Source organism: Solanum dulcamara, chromosome 3 (genome assembly GCF_947179165.1).
Source record: "Solanum dulcamara chromosome 3, daSolDulc1.2, whole genome shotgun sequence".
In the NCBI taxonomy this organism is placed as follows: domain Eukaryota; kingdom Viridiplantae; phylum Streptophyta; class Magnoliopsida; order Solanales; family Solanaceae; genus Solanum; species Solanum dulcamara.
The window spans coordinates 66,972,698-66,991,915 of NC_077239.1; the positions used below are offsets into that span (position 1 = coordinate 66,972,698).

The 19,218-nt window shown below is 35.6% G+C and overlaps 1 protein-coding gene across 1 annotated transcript in view; it reads left to right on the forward strand.

The window, feature by feature from the left end:
• The window catches only part of LOC129882729 (phospholipid--sterol O-acyltransferase), a 30,566-nt gene extending 13,418 nt beyond the window's left edge, over positions 1–17,148 (forward strand). The window contains exons 8-16 of the mRNA XM_055957158.1: positions 894–993; positions 2,164–2,258; positions 3,008–3,059; positions 8,147–8,218; positions 9,054–9,222; positions 15,617–15,721; positions 15,798–15,882; positions 15,964–16,053; positions 16,814–17,148. Coding sequence (XP_055813133.1) covers positions 894–993; positions 2,164–2,258; positions 3,008–3,059; positions 8,147–8,218; positions 9,054–9,222; positions 15,617–15,721; positions 15,798–15,882; positions 15,964–16,045 — 760 coding nt within the window. The 3' untranslated portion in view covers positions 16,046–16,053; positions 16,814–17,148. The remainder of the gene's footprint in view (positions 1–893; positions 994–2,163; positions 2,259–3,007; positions 3,060–8,146; positions 8,219–9,053; positions 9,223–15,616; positions 15,722–15,797; positions 15,883–15,963; positions 16,054–16,813) is intronic.
• Positions 17,149–19,218: the final 2,070 nt, after the last annotated feature.

Here is a 19,218-nt window from a genome sequence, read left to right on the forward strand (position 1 = left end):
ATCTAGAGAAGTGGTACAGTTCAACATATTAAAGTCTTAACCTTTAATAATTCAATTATAGTGCTACACATTTTAAATTTGATGTCATATGTTTAAATTCTTATACATGCAAATTACTATCTTAACACATTGTAGTATATAGACGGTCCAACTACACTGAACCCCCTCTCCTTTTGCCATTATTCAGAGGGCCCCTCTATCTTGGGAAATTACACTTGCCTTACCCGTTAAACTAATGAACTAACAATAATAGCTTTAAAAAGGTGGTTATGTTAGTTTACTTTCTTGCCATTAGAATCCTATATTTTTAGATAGACTATATTTTATCAATATAAAGACACCAACTTTATCATGAATTGCATAGCTACAGTTTCGACCTACTGTCGATGCATAGGGTATCTACTTTGCCACTGAATTATTAGAATAATATTTAGAAGTTTTTATTTTTGATAGATCATTGAATACTGATTTTCTACGTTATTACTCTTTCCGTTTCAATTTATATGCAAAATTTGATTGGGCACGGAGTTCAAGAAAGAAATGAAGCCTTTTGAATTGTGGTCTTAAGCATGCTTTAACATTTGGGTGACTATAAGACTTTTGAAATTTGTGGTCTTAAACATGCCTTAACATTTGTGTGGCTATAAAAGCTTGACTATATCTATCTTATTATAAAAAAACTTGTCATTAAGGGTGAAATGAGAAATTTAAGTTAAACCTATTTCCAAATTTAGACAGTTGTCATTCTTCTTGGAACAGGTTAAGAAGGTAATGCGTACTTTCTTTTCTTATCTTTTTGTTTTTCCGTGAGTTATTGGCTATTGTGCTTATTTATTCTTTAGTTCTTTGCTAACATTTCCTAGCTATACCATGTTCTGACATCTAAAATTCAGGTCTTACCATGACGATCCTATTTTAAATCCTCTAACGCCTTGGGAAAGACCACCTCTCAAGAACATATTCTGCATTTATGGCGTAGATTCGAAGACTCAGGTATTGTTGTCTTCTCAAGTTTAATTTTTTGCTTAACCAGTTTAGGAATTCATTATGTTATTGTGCATATGTATTTTAACATGGATGATTAGGCTGTTGGCATATGCTGTTATTGAACTCAATATTGCTTGTTTTGCACTAATTAATCGGCATACACACTAAATCAACTTTTTTTGCGCTCATTTAGCAGAGAGTTCATTATGTTCTTGTATTAATTTGTGAACTTCTTCAAACCTAAAAGTAAAAAATTAGTTATCTAGATGACCTTCATCTGAAGTTGATAGGAGGATGGCTAGAAAGCCTCAAATTAGCCTTCAAACTTTGCATATTATGTTACTTGGAGTTGGAGTGGTATTAAAAATTTATGAAACTTACAGCAAGAAGGTTGTAAGTTTGTCTGTTGTTGATCAACCTAGGCATGTCTATTATAATTCTTGTCTATTATAATTCTTTGTCCATATTGCTTCACATGGAAACTTTGTGATGAAAGTATCTGTTTGGATCTCTAATTCTTTTTAGCATTCAGTTGAAACTTCCAACTTGAAATTTTTTGAGAGACCACTTTTGATATGTGATTTAAGAAATCAGAAACAGAAAGTGCACATTTTTATTTACAACCATGTCATGTTAGCTGTGATTGTCAAACATTTGCTATAATGTTTGATTTCTTGAAAATTTCGGCTGCCGTCTTTCTTTTCATTTTCTTTTTCTAAAGGAAGAGCTTACTTCCATATTCATATCAATAAGTTGTTTGCAGCAGAAAAGCGAAAAAAGCAAGATTAAAAATGTTGATTGAAGAAATAGTGACATGGAAAAAGAAAAGGAAAGAAACAAGTGGTTTATATTGTTCCCCCAAGTTTGCTATTTTTCTCAATGCATCAACCTCTGTCTACCACTATTACCCCCACTTAATAACTTTTAGTCTTCTGTCAACAACAACAATATAGCTAGTATGATCCCACAAGTGGGGTTTTGGGAGGGTTGGGGTGTACGCAGACCTTGGACCTTTGTTGGGGTATAGAGGCTGCTTCCGATAGACCCTAACTTTTAGTCTTTTGTCCACATTATCATTACTTGCCTCTATGTGATTATATTCTCCTCTTCTAGTTATGCTCTTCATTCAATATGTGATCCTGAATATCTTTCTGGTTTCTTCATGTTGAATGATAGGTTGGTTACTATTTTGCACCAAGTGGGAAGCCTTATCCTGATAATTGGATTATAACAGATGTGATATATGAAATTGAAGGATCTCTGTATTCCCGGTAACTTGTCTTCTGCATCTTGATAGCATATTTTGAAAAGATCTCTCTAAACAGCACATCTGAACATGGTTTTTCAGTTATTATTGCTCTACTTCATCATGTTCTTTTCCTCATCCATGCCAAGTGGGAAGCCTTATCCTGATAATTGGATTATAACAGATGTGATATATGAAATTGAAGGATCTCTGTATTCCCGGTAACTTGTCTTCTGCATCTTGATAGCATATTTTGAAAAGATCTCTCTAAACAGCACATCTGAACATGGTTTTTCAGTTATTATTGCTCTACTTCATCATGTTCTTTTCCCCATCCATGTCATGGGGGTCTTTCACAGCTTCACTGAGACAGAAAGTTTTAAGGGTTGAAAAAAAAGAAGAGGATTAAGTTGCATGATTTGTGATGTGAAAGTATGTAAATTTGAATAATGCACGCAGGACATTGTATCCTTCTTTTAAAATCCCAAAGCTCCAAAGTTTAGTCCTAGTATTTAATTTGCATTTACCTTATCAAAAAAAAGTATTTAATTTGCATATAGACAATGAGGAGAATGATGCTATGTTTGATACTAAATTGATCGTTCTTCCAATAGAATCTGAAATTATTCTTTGCTTGAGCATATTAATCAAAACACCGACTAAGAGATATGTTAACTTGTCTTCCTCTTCTTATGCTTCTTAAACCTCGTTGATTGGATACTGACTATTTGAACATTTGGATCCCTCTCAGTATCTCATTTTTTCTCCTTTTAGGTCAGGAAATCTGGTTGAAGGAAACCCGGGTGCAACAAGTGGAGATGAGACGGTATGATGAAGGATAACATCATGCATGTTTAAGTTTATAATTGTCTTGGTTTATTGAAATGACCTCCCTTCTTAAATTTAGATGTCGTTACAAGGCTCTCTTTAGTTGGATATACTGTAAGAAACCTCTCTTTTTAACGTGCAATTAGCAGAAATAACATAAGAGATGCATAGGTTTGGCTGATTGACAATGTACTGAAGTGGCTTCTTGTATAGGAGTAACACATACATATGGTAAGTAAATATTCTATAATCAAATACTTAATGTCTAACATATCCCATAAAATTTTCTATATTCTTTAATCAAGTTAAATGAATCTAGACATGTGTGAATCTAAACACATATTCTCTTGATATTCAACACGTCCCTGGAATGCAAAGTGAGAAAACCAACTTGGATTACTTATTCTGGGAACATGGAAAGTTGCCATTGAAATACCAGTGGAATAGTGCACAATCACCAAAAAGAAAAGCGGTGCTGGAATCTTTTCTTCAAGTTGTTGTTGGTAATTGCACATAAAAACCACGTACTGCACTACATACATAAAGGAATTTATCGCCAAGGCGACGAGCGCTCTAGTTGCTAATCGCTAGAGAGAGAAGTGGTGCCGGTCACCAGAAAAGAAGAGAGTAGAATAATATTGGTCAGGCAGGTGACAAAAAGCTACCAGCTGGTAAGTGGAAGCTACTTGAGAACTCTACAAGATCGTAGATGCTTTGATACCATGTGTAAGTAGAAGAGATAAAAGAGAGAAGCTTCTTCTTGACTTTATTGATTACTGATGTAGAAGAGGGGCTCCTTGTTAGGATTCTTAGATTATGTAATGAAGAATTTCAAGGAGAAGAAAAGGTTTCTTTGTATTTCTTAATGAATATACAACCCATGTTAATGAGTACTTATACAATGAGTCCTAAGACTAAATAAGGAAGGACAATATACTCAATCAATTACTAATCAATTACATTTAGTACAATATCATTCTACTCTTATAATTCTATAAAGGTAAAGTCTAGTGCTATAATTATTCTAGGAAATCAATCAATATCAAGCAACATTCCCCCTCAAATTGGTGCAAAGATGTCACACATACCTAACTTGCAAACTAGTGAATGAAAAGTCTGTTTGTTGAGGCCTTTGGTAAACATACCAGCTAGCTACTTTTCCAATGACGCATGGAGCAAAATCAAGACACTACTCTTAACTTTTCTTTGATTAAGTGCCATCAATTTCAACATGCTTTGTTCGGTATGCTGGACTGAATTATGAGCTATATTGATTCTAGGCTTGCTATCACAATACAAGGAAAGTTTTCCTTTTTCAGACAATTTCAATTCCTCTAGTAGCTTTTGTAACCACAAAAGTTCACAAACACCCTCGGCTATAGTTCTATATTCTGCCTTCGCACTTGATCCAACAACCACACTTTCCTTCTTGCTTCTCCAAGTGACCAGGTTTCCTCCCATGAATGTACAGTAACTGTATGTAAATCTTGTCATCTAGACCCAGTATGCATATGTAAAGGCTTCTATTTAGAGGTGACCATGTCTGGAGAAAAGTATACCTTTCCCTGGAGCAGACTTTAGATACCACAAAATGTGGAAGGCAACTTGCATATGAGGATTTCAGAGATCATGCATGAGCTGACTCACCAGGAATAGGCTCTGTCTGGTCTAGTTTGAGACAGATAAATGAGTCTTCCAACCAACCTCTTATATATCTCCAACTCCACTTTGTAGTTTGTCGTTGCTTCCAATGGGCGATTCTGCTGGTTTGCAACCTGTCATATCGGTTTCTTTTGAAAGGTCCAAAATATACTTCCTTTGAGAAATAAAGATTCATCATTTTGATCTAGCAACCTCAATTCCCAAGAAGTACTATAGTTTTCCAAGATCCTTGATATCAAATTCCTGTGCGAACAACTTCTTCAATAGGGTCATCTCCTCCTTGTCATCTTCTGTCATTACTATGTCACCAACATAAACTATGAGAAGAATGAGTTTTTACTCTTTTGATGTTTTATGAAGAGGGTGTGATCAACATTAATTTTTTGGTGAGCGAAAGTGATCATTGCTTTGTAGAATCTATCAAACCAAGCTCTAGAGAGCTTTAGTCCGTACATGGCTTTTCCAGTGCATACCTTTCCTTTACTTTTTTTTTTAAAACTGAACCTTTCCTTGACTTTGTTCAGTACCAAATCTAGGAGGAATCTCCATGTACACCTCTTCTTCCAAGTTTCCAGGAAGAAATGCATTCTTCACATCCAACTGTTCGAAAGTCCCCATCAAGATTAGTTGCACAAGACAAGAATTCTAATAGTGTTTTTTTGCAACAGGGGAAATGTTTTTTGATAATCCACTCTATAAGTCTGAGTGAATCCCTTAGCCACCAATCTTGCTTTGCATCTTTCAATGGAACCATTAGCTTTATGTTTTACAGTGAAAACCCATTTGCAACAAACTTCTTGACGGTGGTGATGTGACAAGTTCCCAAGTCTCATATTTTGACAAGGCCTTCAATTCTTCAGTCATAGCTTGCTTCCATTTAAAATTTGCAAAAGTTTTCCTTCAGTTCTTTGGAATAGACAGAAGAAATAGACAAGGCAAAGTCTCTATAGGAGGGAGATAGAATTATAAGAGTATTATTAGAAAAAAACACAAAATTATAAGAGACAAAGTTATATAAAGAGTGTTCGGTGCAAGATCTGATTCCTTTCCTGTGAGCAATTGACAAATCTAACTCATTAGGAAATGTAGATAACTCACTAGTAGAAGACGGCTTCGACTGATTACATGATGACTTCGTCTGTTTCTGCTATATTTCTCTTTAAGTAAATTTGCCAATCAGGTCTATTCAAGTGCCCAATAGTTTCCTCCTGAATTCTTTCTCCAATTTCACTTTCCCTTGTGGTAGTGGTTTCAACAATGGAACTAGGGAAAAACATCTCAACTTCCTTACAAATCTCCCCTGAAGAGGTGATGGTGTAATACTGAAATAGGGCTCAAATTCTCGAAAAGTAATATTCATGCTGACAAAGGATCTCCAGGAAGGAGTATGATAGCATTTGTATCCTTTTTGTGTTGGAGAGTACCCAATAAAGACACATTTAATTAAGAGCCCTGGGATCAAGTTTCCCAGAGTTCCTAGTGTAACAAAGCAGACACACCCAATCACCTTTGTAGGAACAATATATTCATTCTTACACTTTAAAGCTTACCCCTGACTCTGAAAATCAAGGGTTTTAAGATGCATTCTATTGATAAGAGAGACAGCTACTAGAATGACATTCCCCCGTATGGTTTTAGTAAATGCATGGTTAACATAAGGGGTCTTGCCCCTCCTAATAAATGCCTATTTTTCCTTTCAGCAACTTCATTTTATGCACTAGTGTAAGGACAACTAGTTTGATTGATTATCCCATAAGACTCCAAATAAGCTCCAAAAGTTTTATTATGTATTATGTGCCATTTTCAGTTCGAAAGATCTTTATCTTAGCTTTAAACTGAGTACAAATCATTTTATGAAATGACCAAAAACAGGAGAAAGCTTCACTTTTGGCCTTTAACAAATACACCCATGTCATCCTAGTGCAACAATCAATAGAAGTAACAAACCATCGACTACTGGACAAAGGAAGTGTTTGAATAGGACCCCATACATCAGAATAAATAGTCGAAAAGGGAATTATACTTTTACTATCACTCAAAGGATAAGAGCTTTTAGTGTGCTTGGCATATTCACAAGCATCACATGACAAAGATTTAAACTCAAAACAAAGTGGGATATAACTACTTTAAAATAAAAAATGATGAGTGTCCCAACCGTCTATGCATTTACCAAAACCATATTTTGAGATGCTTCTTTTAGCGGAGAATAATACTGATAAAGAAGAGGCATACGCATTGCCTCTCCATATAATCCATCTTCCTTGGCATCCCAAGCACACTTTTGGTATGAAAATAAACTTCTCCCTATAGAAGAGCTTGTCTTCCATGCATGTCTGGAAACTTCTTCACTTCATGTTCACATCTCCGACTCCCTCTTTCAAGTGAGTTCGGCTAGCCATTATGGTCATAAAAGAGCTCACTCCATGCCTAATAAGATACATATATTTTCTAACATATCCTATAATATTCTATTATATTTTGTGTATTCAAGTTCAATGAACATGTTCTTCTAATATTCTTCATAGTTGTTGAAGACATAATTGAGTAAATATAGTCTGCTATCTCCAATAACTTAAGCTTTTAGATGAAATGGTCACACAATTCAAGATGGTAACAAAGCAGAGGTTCTAGGTTTGAGTCTCACCGTCACCCATTATCAAGAGGAATTTTCACATGCTTGGTTCATAAAAAAGAATCAAGCATGCAGGTGAGTGGGCATGTTGATAGCATAATTAAGTAAATAACAATGTGCTCTCTTTAACAATTTAAGCTTTTAGATGAGTTAGTCAATAATTCAACAATGGAAACAATTAGCTCGACAATCCGACATTTATGACATACTACCTAATGCTTTTAAATGCTCATCACCTTTAGTTGAACTCAATTTAACTTATTTTAAGAATGTATTGATTCCTCTAAAATTCAAATGTTAGTAATATAACCACATAAGAAATTACGAGTTCTCCAAAAAAGAAAAAGAAATTATGTGTTAGTGGGAGGTAGCATGTGCTAGTGGATTATTGAGGTGCGAGCTAGTACAGATACACCGTTGTTGAAAGAAGTAGCTAATATTATTCAAATCAATGACTGCACATTGAAAAAAAATGGCTGCACGTTTGAAAAGTTATTTCAGCTGTTCTTTCCACTAGTGAATAAATTGACTTAAAATGGTGCATTGGTTGCATAATAGAATCTTTAAAATGAACTTTACATAATTGTAGTCTTGATATATGGAATAATTTCACTAGATTATGTGTGACAAGGGGTAACGTTTATATTAGAATTATGAGTTAGCTGCAAAAATCTGACAGAAGTAGTGTAATTTTTAAATTAAACAGGCTGTTTGATTATGATAACTTTCATATCTGTGACTATGAGTACAAGCAACGGATTCTTTTTTTATTAAGTGAAGTAGATTCGCAGGTGCCATACCATTCCCTATCCTGGTGCAAGAATTGGCTGGGGCCAAAAGTGAACATAACAAGGACACCGCAGGTATCACCATCATAGATATAGATATCTAAGATACCATTGTTCCCCTGATCAGTTCTGTTGTATGACTTTGAAGGTCAAATTGATATTTTTTGAAGTTCCTGTCTAAAAAGATCATCTGTCTTCCTTTTCGGTATCTGATATTTTTTGTGATCTCATTCTCAGTCAAATTGGAAAACCACAACCATTATTACCTCTTTACTAGCACTAATTATGGGGAAGGCTTATAATCTTATTAAGCATATGACAGCTCCAACAAAATATCACCATCCCACACAGACACATTAGAAGAACTGCCTAATACATTATGATATGTCTGACAATTGTTAGTAATTTCTCAGATACTTGAATGTTTGATGCAATACATTTTAAAGATCCCCACCTTTTCCTACAACACAGTTCCTTAGGCCTTAGCATTCATCTCTCAGTGTTAGTGTCGGCCCAACAGCCCTACTTTTGAGTGCAGTTAGAACTACACCCATTTTTTCCCGGTTCAGCAGTTCATCCCGAAAAGATCATGCGGAAGCTACCTCGACTGAATGATTTGGGTCCTCTATCCTAATTAATCATCCTTCATGGAACAACGATTGACCTCCATGGAAAGGATGGTTCATTCGGATCGAGGGCCTAAATAACCAAGCTATTCAATGTTATTTCATTAGATCCCTTTTACCTAATTGGATTCATGTGGGAAACATAACATATTCATGAAAATGTAGTCACATGATCTCATACTCCAGTTTTCTGCTAAGCTTGCTTGTGGATTATTTTAACATTTATATTCGTTACTCACTGACAACTGCAGCTCTATCTTACTCTGTGTCTTTGACAACATCAGTCAGAGCATGATGGCTCAGATGTACAAGTGCATCAAAATATAGAGCATCAACATGGTGAAGATATCATTCCCAATATGACAAAGTTATCTACGGTGAAGTACATAACCTATTATGAGGATTCTGAAAGTTTTCCTGGAACGAGAACAGCAGTTTGGGAGCTTGATAAAGGTAGCTGAAATAATTTCCTTATTCTTATTTAAGTTTCCTAAATGAATTTCTTGGTTATTTAATCCTCTCTCTCACTTCGCTCTGTTGGCTAGATGTATAGAGCCTCTGTTTGGATAGGCTTATTTTAAGTAATTTGTAAGTTAAAATAGCTTTTAAGCTCTTTTATGGTGTTTGAGAAAATGAAGAAAGTGCTTTTGAACACTCATTTTAAGGCAAAACAGCTTAAAAAAAGCTTATCCAAACAGGCTCTGGCAGAAATGCAAGGTAAGGCTGCGTACAACAGACCCTTGTGGTCGGGCCCTTCCCCGGACCCTGCGCATAGCGGGAGCTTAAGTGCACCGGGCTGCCCTTTTAAAGTGAAAAGCTGAGATTTCCAACTTAAAAAAAGCAACTTAAAAAAAGCTTATCCAAACAGGCTCATATATTTCTTTCTTCTGGTTCACCACCTGATTTCCTACGTCTCATTTGTGGCTGTGATTTACCTGTTTAATATCCAAAAGCTGTGGAATGCAGTTATTTTTGTTCTTTTATGATATAAAATTTCTCACCCATTATTTCCTTATTTTCCTCTCTGTTTTCCTAATTTTTAGGGCAAAGAGCCAAATTTGCCCCTAAACAATGCCAAATTGAACAATTTTGCCTCTTCATTGATAGTAGGTCACCTATGTCGTCGCTGTTACCACATTGGCTCATCATGCCCTTATTGACTAAGACACTTGTCCCAATTAAAGACCACCCTTTTCACTTTACCACTTGTCACACGTTGAGTCTACACCTTGGGCGTGGCCGCACCCAGAACCATTACTGGTTCCGAGCGAACCACTGGCTTACTACTGATAATGATACTTTATGCAAAAGTCCAAAAGTAAATTTGAATGATAATGATAATGCGCAAAACATCTGGATATCGAAGACTCATTTGATTTACTAACTTGTCTATGAAGCCTCTAGTGACTCAAGATAAGTGCCGGGACAAGGCCCACGTCTACCTGAATAATAAATTAAAATGTCTACTAAATATTGAATAACATGAATAAATTGGAGCCCTCCGAAAGCAAGGAGGTCTCACCAAAAGCTGATGAGGGAAGATCTCAACAAAGTGCCTGTTGTTGTTCCTGAACACCTGTATCGACATCATTTAAAGATGCAGCATCGAATGGCGTCGGTACATAGAATGTACGGTATCTAAAAATTGGTTGAATGAAACAACAGGTTAAACTGAATATATATGCTGAAAGGAATGATGTCACGACCCAAGCTAAGCCCTAGGTGTGACATGACGATCGGAATCCTGAAGGACTCCAACCAAGTCTCTAAGCATAACATGAGCATACATAAGGTAATTAAAGCAATAAAGCCAAAACATAGATGCGGAAGTAAAGTCTCAATAGGAATATCTCAATAAAGGAGAGAACAACATCAAGGATGCGACAACATAGGCTCCATGAACATCTAACATGCCTTTACTAGTCTAGATGGGGGCATAAGACAAGCTCCTAGCTCACCCATGACAACATATGAAAATCATATGAACGATGAAAAGATAAAAGTCTTGTCCTCGAAGCATAAGGATTCACCAACTATGAGAAAGTAAAGCTCAACTATAACCACGAGTGGGAGGTGCGCTATGAGCGTCCGATCCTACATTATGATACAATGTAGGCAAAAGTATGCGTTGGCACATGGAATGCACTAAGTATGTGAGAAGTATGCATGAATAATGAAAATAAGACATAATCATTATGAACATGGGATGCATGACCAATATCTTAAAACATGAGTAAAACCTTGAAAACATTTAAATATCATAATTGGACCATACATCAAAAACCATCATGAGAACTTCCTTGGTGTGAGATTAAACCTTTAACCGGCATATAAGACCATGCGAGCTATAATATGGAATCCGATATAACTCCCACCTCGAGAAGAGAGATGCTACTTTGCCAAGGTAGACTCCGTGAGAACATCATAACATTATGAACTATATGTTGATCCACTAGTTAGGCCATATTGGCATCATAAACCTACGGGAGCAACGTAATTAGGGACTAAAGGTTGCTACTAGGATTCCCTTGGGTAGCTACTTGGCTGCCGGACCGAACCCCACCTTAAAGTCCTCTCGGTGCTTGATCATTATCCCAACGAAATTAATGAAAACAGTCATTAATATCATTAGGAAAAACAATAATAGATATCAATCCTCATCATAAAATAATCATAAGAGTAGCTCATTAACATGATTGATTCATAAGAATCCATGAATTGGTGAGAATGTCCTTTCACCTCTATAACATGAATGTGTGAGAATTACCTTTCACACTATAAATACTTACTTTAAACATCATTAAAATCATAGTTCATCATCATTCATTACTTTCATGAGTCGTTCATAAGCCTTGATAATCATTCATTGAAATCCTTCGAAATTCATGATTATAATTCCTTGAAAACATACTTGAAAACACCATATGTCATGGGTCATTGAAATTCAACTTGAAATCATACAATGTAATGTGAATTATCCCTAATTTGAGTAATAATCATAAGATAAATCATAATTAAGAAGACCCAACGCAATGCAATTCCATGGAAAATTAGGTCTTAGAAGAAGAATTCATAAATGAGACTTGAAGGAAACCTTGGGACTCCATGGATGAATTCCCACATACCTTAGACTTTAGAAGCCCTAAATTGCAATGAATTGGATACTTGACCTTGATTTCTCTTGGAATTTGCTTGAGGAAGAAGAAAACCCTTGAGAGAGAGCTTTAGAGAGAAGATTTTGGGAATTGGGTGTTAGGGTGAGAATGAGAGGGTTAGGGGGGTTTAGGGTACTTAATAGAATATGATTTAGCTCAAAACTCGTCCAAATACATTAATGAACCAATAGGGAAAATACCAAAACACCCCTAACTTAAAATTGAGTCGGGCACCACGGCCCGTGAAACTCACCATGGGTCGTGGTGATGAAGGCGAGTTGTACTAGGGGGAGGTGACCACCACAGAGGGAACCACGGTCCGCGGTCCCTATCGTGATCCTCACTACCCTTCAGGGGTCTGGGGGGGTCAACTCCACGGAAGGGACTACGGTACGTGGTGCTCACCACGAGCCGTGGTTCCTCTCGTGAACTTCTCCTCTGTTCCTGCCACTTATACGGCCTCTCTCACGGGCCGTGAAGCTGAGTACGGCCCATGAAGGGTCTCGTGGTACTTATTTGGTGCAAATTTTATGAGATTTCTATCTTAAACTCCATTTTTCGACTTTCCAATTTTCGGGGTCTTACAAATACATTTGAAAGGAAACTGTTATGTAACTCAAATAAAAGTAAAGCATAAATGTATTGAAGTCAATAAAGCTTTACAACTGAGATATATGCAATAATATCAACTACTAAGATAGTATACTTTGCTTTTTTTGGGGAGTTTCTCTAACCGATAACCATCACTATGTGCCTCGTGATGATACAACGTCTTGCCTATGTTGCCAGAGCCATCCAATAGTTTGTCAGGGTAAAGACAAACTGAATTAATGGATCCAACATTTAAGCCCTTACCAGGGGCTAAATGAGGAGTCGCCCGAATCAACGACACGACCATATCCTATGCTGAGGGTGCAGTTTATGAGGTTTGGATTATCTAAACTCTTACCCAACTCGGTGCTCAATATTACTCCCAAAACATACAATAGTGCTCAATAACTAAATAGTAACATTTTAGGAAAAGGGGTCCCTCTTTAAAGGAAGCTGATAATCTCTGTCTTGAAATACTACTCAAAGTACTTCTTCATAAATAGACTGAAATTGCTTTAGAAACTGATTATGCTTTCTTTTAAAATTAGTCATGCTTTTCTCTATGAAAATAAATGCATTGGAAGGATTCAAGTTGCCTTAAAACTCTTCTTTATGATAACATATATTTGAAATTTACTTTGAATATGAAAACAATGCATATTAAATGATCTGTCAAGACTCAAGACTTTCAAACAATCTCAATGAAATAGGGTTCATGTGATTTAAGCATGAACAACAAGCAAAGAACATAAATATATGGAGAACTGCAAAATCAACGATAAGAATCAGGAATCAATGATAAGGAAGGTGGACAATTTCAAATCCATGAAACTTGGGATAAAACCCCTAGGTTTAATCTTACTATCTGAATTTTAGATGTAGGGTGTGAGGAAGAACTCATTCACTCACTATGATAGGCTTACATACTTGGGAGAACAAGAGTTCTTGAAGAAAACTTGGTGGAGGTGCTTGAAACCCTAGGTTACTCTTCTTGCTTCTTGTTCTAAGCCTTGGGAAGGATTATGAGAGTAATTCTAAGGTAATACGCCGATAAGGACTTAATTAGGTGTAAAAACATCTTGGTTTAGGCTTAGAAGGGATGGGAAAGACTGAAATAACCCCTTTTAAAAACTGACAGAAGCCGTCTACGGTCCGTTGTTGCTTTTACGGGCCGTAATGCATCTCGTAGAAATCAGGCTAAGTTTTCTGAGTTTTTGAAGTTTGAATTTACGGGCTCAATTTACGGCTCATAATTCCATTTACGGATCTTCCTGCACGTTCGTAAAAATTAAGCTAGAATGAAGTTTCAATACTTCGGACTACGAGTTGATCTACGACCTGTAGAGATATTTACAGACCGTACTGTTAGTCCATAAAACTCATGGTATTCTAGTGTTCTCAGAACTTTTTCTACGGATACTATCTATGGTCCGTGGTTCATTCCACAAGCCGTAGACACCATCCATAAAAGTCAGAAGAGAATTTTCACCAACTCTGGACATGATCTACGAGCCTCATCTACGACCCGTGATTCTATCTACGGTCCATAGATGCTGCTCGGAAATCCCAATTTCTGCAGAATTTCGAACTTCTAATTTCTCATCCAAGGTCTGATTTGGGCTAGAACTTTTGGGTTGTTACACCACCTTTCCCCCTCTCTTTTACCAACCCCTACCTATTCTTTTTATACCCAATCAGAATTCCAGTGTAAACTCAACCCTAATCTCTCCAGATTTTACTCACATGCAACTTCATTACCAGCTCCGTTTTCGAAGTCCACTGAACCATCATATGACACTCTCCTTGACTCTATAGCTTCCCCTATCTCAGATTCGGTGGCACAAGCAAACCTACGATCATTACAATCTGACCTATAAGCTATGGAATAGAACTAAGAATAAGAATAACAAGAACCCTCATCAGCTTCGAGATCACCCTTTTTGGAAAAAGTGAATATGAAATAGAGAGAATATTGTTGAAAAACTCATATCTACCGAAAACAATGCTCGAAATCTGGTATAAAGTATATCGATTGTCTCAGAGTCGATATTAAACAAGAAAGTCACTGAAAAACTAGTTGGAACATGCTCATGCGTTGGAGTACTAGATTTGATAGTTGAAAGTGTTCACAATCTGAGAAATAAAATTATATGGGAAGAGTCGGAATGATGGCATGACCCTACTGAAATTGAAGTGGTGTTTGACGGTTTGATGAATGAAAGTGTTCACAACTTGAGAAATAAAATTATATGGGTAGGGTCGGAATGATGACACGATCCTATTGAGAAAGAAAATTTTGTGGGTAAGGTCGAAATGATGGCTTGACCCTACTGAAAAATAGAAATTATATAGGTAGGGTCGGATTGACGGCACGACCTTACTGAAAAAGAGTAATTATATAGGTAGGGTCGGAATGATTGCATGATCCTACACAAATAAGGAAGTAGTCATCGGAAAGATGGCACGGTGTTACACAAATTAGATATAAGAAAGTAGTCACCGAAAAGATGGCACGGTACTACACAAATAAGATATGAGAAAGTAGTCACCGGAATGATGTACGATGCTACACAAATCAGATATGAGAAAGTAGTCACTGAAATGATACACGTGCTACACAAACACTGACCGATACGAGGTTGACACAACACAACCCTAGAAAGTTGCCGAAAATTGACGCACGATGACCTTTCTGACTAAGTTTTCTTCTCCTAAATATGTGGTTCATGCATATATTGTTGGCCTTACTTTTATTAACATAACCATTCGCCACACAGGCAGCATATATGGATAATAGTAGCATCGGCAGCGGAAGCTCTTTGAATATCTATCAAGATCGTAGATGCTCTGATTTCATGTGAGAAATATAAGAGAAAAATATTATTGAATTGTGTCTATAAATTATTACATTGAGACCCTATTTATAGATAGTACATTAGACTCCTTTCGCAACTAGGACACTACATTATAATTTTTTTCGAAGTAGGATTCTATATATTATTCCTATTCATATCTCTATTCCTATTCCTATTCTAAATAGGATTGTATATACTTTTCTTGTTTATATTCCTATTCTAACAACTGTAAATTTTCTTGGATAGCAAATCACAGGAACATTGTCAGATCTCCAGCTTTGATGCGGGAGCTATGGCTTGAGATGTGGCATGATATTCATCCTAATAAAAAGTTTAACTTTGTTACAAAAGGTGGGGTCTGATTCCTCACTAACTTCTTCTATGAATGTTGAGTTTCTATTGACATTGTAAGTGTTGCAACAAAAAGCAAAGCGTGGGCCTCTGAGGGATGAGGACTGCTATTGGGATTACGGAAAAGCTCGTTGCGCATGGCCTGAACATTGTGAATACAGGTAAGTATGTTTCAATTTAATTTTGCAAAATATTCTCTTTTTGTGTATTTACACCAACTTTCTCCGGTTACAATGATGCAGATATCTATTTGGGGATGTTCACCTGGGACAGAGTTGCAGATTGAAGAATTCTACATCTTATCTCCTGTCGCACTATGTGTGATTTTTAAGGTGTGCTTCTTTCTTTGTTAGAAGGGATAAGAACAATCCAGCTGCTAATTATCCTAAGAAAGCCTAAAATGAGAACCAAAATGCGTGATAACAGGACCAAGACTTGCTAAAATTAAAATATATTTTGTGCTTCAAAACAAGGGACGATCACTTGTTCCCCATTTACCTTGAGATTTAGGAAGTGCTTTTACATACCTTAACTGGTCAAGGAATAAGCAGCTTATTTCTGAAGGGAGCAGAATAATGATGATCATTTTATTTTACTACTTTATCAAAAAAGATCATTTTATTTTATTACTTTATCTAAAAGGATGGTCATTACATTTTATAATGTATGATAATCCTGATGTTCGTGGTGCTTTGAATTCTTTAGTTGTGGGAGGCAAAAAGTGGGCAACTTTTAAGTGATAGTGCCGTGCTTTCCCTCTAGTAAATCGTATCTGATGCTCCTATCTTTCTGAGATGAAACAAGACAGCTGTAGTATTGGGTTTTCCTAAAAAATAGGAGCTTCCCAATTTCAAGAACCTAAACACAAGGGGGACTATTAGTAAAAATTAAAGATACTGAACTGAAGCTAGAGAATTCTCCAGAAATAATTCCAAGTCTGCAAAAAGGAGTCAAGTTTATTCACTATTGATAATGATGTGGAAGACCAACTTGTCGTACAACTGTGATAATTCATCACTTTCTAAATCACCAGTAACAACTTTTGTACCATAGAAATTTTGTTTGAAGTTAAAGTTTTCATGTGGTTTGCAGAAACAGAAATACATTCCGCAAACATTAGAAGAACAAGGCCAAATGATTCAGAGAGCAAAGACTGGATGTTCATCTGGACAGCATCATATGCAACTTCATCTGTGTATCATAAACTTTTAGAGCAACTGGACCACCTGTACATCGAAGAAATTTTGTAGAGTATTAAACTTTAGCACCAGAAAGTCCAGAATATGTTCCACATCAGAATGTAATTAGAGCGTAGAGTCAAGATAGCTCTATTAATATTAAGGAAAACTCTGATGATCATTTATATGCTTTGGTGTTTTGACGCCAATAATTGTGAAATTTTAGTCCATATGGTGAGACTTGCACTGCTTATTTAGTTTTTACTTATATTTAGATGATGGAAATACACAATCAAGACTTTGCATGGATGACTTATTTGGGTTCAAGCACGAGTAAGAAATGTCAACAACAGATAATAGGAAAAATGACGCAGAATACATGGTTTTTAGGAGGTGGAATTTGTGGTGTCAACCCCTCCAGTTTATCATTTTTCTAATTTCTGCTTGCACAGAGCATAAAGGTTTGTAACTCTTTTCTTATCTGAATCTTAAAGACAGGGCCCTATCCTATTCTTAAACCCTCTGCCGAGCTTAAAAAACTACCTACGAACGCTTTACCCCCAATCATTTTGAATAATGTTTGCATCTTATGTATTACTGCAGCTATTGGCACATGGCACAGAGTTAGCCGATGTTTATTTCCTAGATACTGTCATTGCTTCTTCTTCGGAAAGAAGTTCATGACCCAGAGTGTGAAAGATTACCCTTTTGATTTAGCAGAAACAACAGAAGAATTAATAACGAAGTATCAAACTGAAATATTGAGGTATCAAATTTGGTTTATTTTCCATTGCTTCATCTCTGAATCATAAATGAAAATATAACAGAATTGTTGTGAAATCTTTTTGGAAATAGATATATATTAAAGGGATCCCTATATTAAATAGTAAAAATGACACTATCCCTAAGCTTTAGGGCTTGATAAGTTATCGCACAATTTTATCTCAATCAAACATGAGATAAACTCATTCTAAAATTAATTATCCTTATCCTTTGTTCGAAATGATCCCCTAAGAACACAGAGAGAAATTATGAAACGCAACGTATTAACATCATCTGCAAGAACCATTCCTTGTTCAATCAATAAAAAGTTGAGATTAAGTAATAAGATAGTAGTAATTAACATAGCAAACAATAATTATAAGTGCAAATAGTAGGGGACAAGTAATAATATATGGGTCACCTATGTAACATAAATATGACAACTTTAAACTCCTTTTTCAGAGAAATTTAATCACTCAATTCATCCATCGAATTTTACATTTATTAGATCAAACACTTATAAATTCATATTCTTAGGAACAATTGTTCTATGAAGCTTAACTTCATAGTGGCATTCGGAATCCAAGACTCATTCTATACATAAACTTCATCAATCATCACACACAAGCTCTCCATCTTAACCCCTTTTTTCTAATAATTCTCGTTCCCAAATTATATTTAAAAAAGGAAATACATATTTTATCATTAATGTAAATACTAAATCCAGACGAAATTAATTTATTATAGAATATTTTAACATTTTCTATTTGAATTTGAACACTTAATTTGCGGCAATCTAAAATAGTATGCCCTACTTACACAATTTTTGTAATATGGTCTTTTTTATTGCAATTTCCATTAAAATTCATCACTAAAAAAATTCAACGTGTGTTGTCTTTTTACAAAGGATAATTAGTTTTTTCTTTTTGGTGTTTTGCATAAGAAAAAATATCTTTGACAATTTATCTTGTCAGAAATTTCATCTTTGCTCTTGTACTTGAAAACCACTTATTACTTATGCAAGAGATAAGGTAGAGAAATGTTTAGAATATTTTAGAACTGAAATTTTTTATTCAAATCTCTTAGTCACAAGAATTTTTTCAACCATTTTATTATCTTTAAATCCTCGTAAAACAACCTTATTTTGTTGACAACCAAAGAAATTCTGACAACCTTAAGTGAAAGTTTCACCCCCATGCATTCTAAGAGATACAAAATTTCTTTTCAAATTCAGAATCTGATTTTATCTACCTCCTTTACTTTCTTGATACTCGTTTTCGACTTTTCCCCAAATTTCTTTTCTTGTCTCGCATGCAATGATTAGGAGGGTATGAAATCAAACCGAAAAATCGACCAAAAATAATTCGACTAGTGGTTTGGTTCGACTTGATTTGGATTGGTTTGGTTTAAACTAAAAAAAGTCAAATCGAGATCAAATCAACACGACATTATATATATAATTTTTAAAATTTACTTTATACATAAAAGTATTTACTTTGATATAATTTATAAATATTTCTTATACTTTTTCATAGTTTTTATCTTTTAACATATTAT